The following is a 2,983-nucleotide window of genomic DNA, read 5'->3' as shown; positions in this document are numbered from 1 at the left end:
ACCCCCCCCCCCCCCCCCCCCACACACACACAAATGCATGGGTAAATCTGTTTAGGTACTTACAGTTCACATAGTGTGCATGCCCATCTTGTTTGAGCTGAATAGTTAGGCGTCTAATGTGTACCTAAAGATATTTGAGATTCCTAAACTAGATGCCCTGCATCGGAGTCCAAATAGGACCCCAGTCTGGTAGGTGTGCTTAGAGCACGCCTACTATCAGCTGCCACCATTTAGTTCAGCAGCCACTATCACTTCTGGATTGGGAACAGAGACCATAGCGCAGAACTTCCCTACTGCTTAATCCATAGTGACTGCCCTTATTCCTGGGCTACAGAACCAGCCTCTCTCATTTATATTCTCTTTTTGGCTCCATGAATTGTGCATGTGTGGCTGAATGGTGGCCCAGCTGCAACAGGAGAGATGGAGAATATCTTCAGGCCAGACTAGCACTCTTCTGGGATGTGGGAGATGTGGGTTTGAACGCCTTCAGGCTGAGCAGGGGCCTAGGATCCAGGTCTAAAGCCTGTCATTGGGCTGTGTGATACAGCTTTAAAAGTCTGGCTGTATGTGATGGGGTCTGAGAGATTTATGCCAAAAATCATGCATGCTTTCATACAGGTCCAGGATAAAATTAGATCTTATTGATGTGACTAAATTAACTTCTCCTGGCAGCCTTAAGCTATCAAGTATAGTTGGGGATTTGGGGTTGTGAATCTGTTTCACATATGTACTTAATTGTAGCCCAAGTCCAGGGGAGAGGCATGATTTCAAAGCCCCCCCCCCCCCCCATCATGCCTTCCTATTGGATGGTTTAAGAGTACTCCCCCATCTCCTTGTATTAAGAGTGCCTCTCTCTCCCAGTTTAAAATATGTGGCATGTAGGTGCCTAATTCAGGTTTGCAAATTTCATTTGTAGAATTAGGTGCCTAATTCTGAGGTGTGGGAACACTGACTGCTGCTGTGCCTAAGTCCCTTTCTGAATCTTACTTGGGACCTTGACATTTTGTACATCTTTGCCTCTTTTTGAGAAGATTCGGTTAAGTTAACTTCCACTTGCCTAATCTGTCTGTCCTAATGATATACCATTCTTCCCTGATCCCGTAGACAATGTTGAGGTCTGTCCCTAGTGCTCCCTTGTGGTGCTGTTCTTACCATTTTCATTAGGCAGCAGTCTGTTCCCAACTCACTTTGGAATATGTAGTCATGGTCAGAGATGGGAATAGAATGCATGTGGGATCCTGGGAGCAGCTCCTCCAGGCTAGCCAAAAAATAGGGGAGAGCAGTACTTAGGGAAGGAGGAAAGGCTTACTGTTCAGTGAGACTGAACAGCTGTGAGGAGAAGGATAAGGGCTTGACTTGGCCTCAACCCAGACCCACGGGATGGTGGGGAATGGTAGTTGATCTAGTTCTGACCCACCGTGGAGGGCTTGAAGTTTGGGAATTTTGGCAGCAGGGGAGGGTTGCTGTATTGCCACAACTCTTCCACTGCCAAATTTCCTGATCTGTGGGGAGCCCCATGGGTCAGATGCCATGGCTTTGTGAGCTGCACTTGGCCCATGGAGCTGGGGTTGAGTACGCCTGGTCTAGGTAACTTTTAATTTTTGTTAACTTTTTAAATTCATGTTTTTAATCTGCAATGTTGAAAATTTATTCTGTTACTCAACCCCCCCCCCACACACACACACACATCAGGTCTTACTTTATATTGCCAATTTATAATTAAATTGGTAACAGTATAACCGTGTTAATAAGGATGATCTTTTAAATGAACAAAACCTGACTAGTATAGGTACATTACACAATATAAACATGCTTATGTGGATTTAGCTTTTTTGCTGAAGTAAAATAAATTCACATAAGGACTTCCATATCAATATTACTGTATCTATGCTTAGATTGTTTTTGTCACTTTAAGACTGCTGGCATAAGGGAAAATAAACATCTATTTCTAATGGGGAGAGAGAGATTTATATCTGTAGAAGTTGGTGTGTTTTAATTATTCCTTATAATATTTACAGCTGTGGTCAACATTGTTGATGAAACAATTAAAGAAAGCAGAAGACTGATCATTGTTTTAGAACCAAAAACATCAAGCTACCATTTGTTAGAAGACTCTCCTGAAGAACAGCTAGTTTTGTACAATGCTCTTATCCGAGATGGAATTAAAGTAATTTTGATTGAGCTAGCTAAAACAATAGACTACACAAACATGCCAGAATCAATCAAATACATTAAGCAAAAGCATGGAGCTATCCAATGGGAAGGAGACATTACACAAAAATCATACTTAACAAATACAAGATTTTGGAAAAAGGTGCAATACCGAATGCCACCTACATATTCTGCTTCTTCAGAACTACCTTTGCAACCAGTCACCTCGAACACACCTTTCAGACAAGACAAAGATGAGGCATGTCATTTTAATGATTCTGGGTAGCACATTTTCTTTCGATGGACTGTGTCGGAATTTCTCATGCATTGTAAAAGTGCCATTTCACTGGAAACCTTTGAGGATTAAAGACTTAAGAATGTTTTTGTTTTCAGTGCTTAACGAAAAATAATCTCTCTGCTGTACAGGCCTTATTGGCAGCATATGCGACACTGAACAGTGAAAGATGGAGATGGTTCATTTGAGTGATATCATGGCAATTGAACTTAAACATAATTTAAACATAATTTTATTAGACATTTTAAAATGATTTGGAAGAGACCGGTAAAGAGTTAACCAGATGTGGGAAATGATTATTTAGTTCCTAGTTAATAAGTCATGCTCTGAGGCAAATGTCAAAATTTGTTGGAGCAAGCAAGACCTGTGGAAAGGAATATAAGTATAGGAAGGGTTCCAATTCCTAACATTACATTTGTTATTTCTTTGAAAGGAACAAATCCAAGCCTTAGAATTGTTGTCTTTTATACTTATCAATCTTCACAGGAGGTGTGGCATCAATCTTCACCACCATTATTAAATGTAACAGTCTTGAGG

The 2,983-nt window shown here is 41.1% G+C and overlaps 1 protein-coding gene across 5 annotated transcripts in view; it reads left to right on the top strand.

The window, feature by feature from the left end:
• Window positions 1-2,551, top strand: part of IL1RL2 (interleukin 1 receptor like 2) — a 41,415-nt gene extending 38,864 nt beyond the window's left edge. For all 5 annotated transcript variants that reach the window (XM_019525323.1, XM_019525321.1, XM_019525320.1 and 2 more), the window contains one exon: window positions 2,019-2,551. In XM_019525323.1, the coding sequence (XP_019380868.1) occupies window positions 2,019-2,437 (419 nt within the window). In that variant the 3' untranslated portion in view covers window positions 2,438-2,551. The remainder of the gene's footprint in view (window positions 1-2,018) is intronic.
• Window positions 2,552-2,983: the final 432 nt, after the last annotated feature.

This window comes from Gavialis gangeticus, unplaced genomic scaffold, assembly GCF_001723915.1.
Source record: "Gavialis gangeticus isolate Ggan-Ray unplaced genomic scaffold, GavGan_comp1, whole genome shotgun sequence".
Lineage (NCBI taxonomy): Eukaryota > Metazoa > Chordata > Crocodylia > Gavialidae > Gavialis > Gavialis gangeticus.
This window is presented reverse-complemented; position numbering and strand designations above follow the sequence as displayed.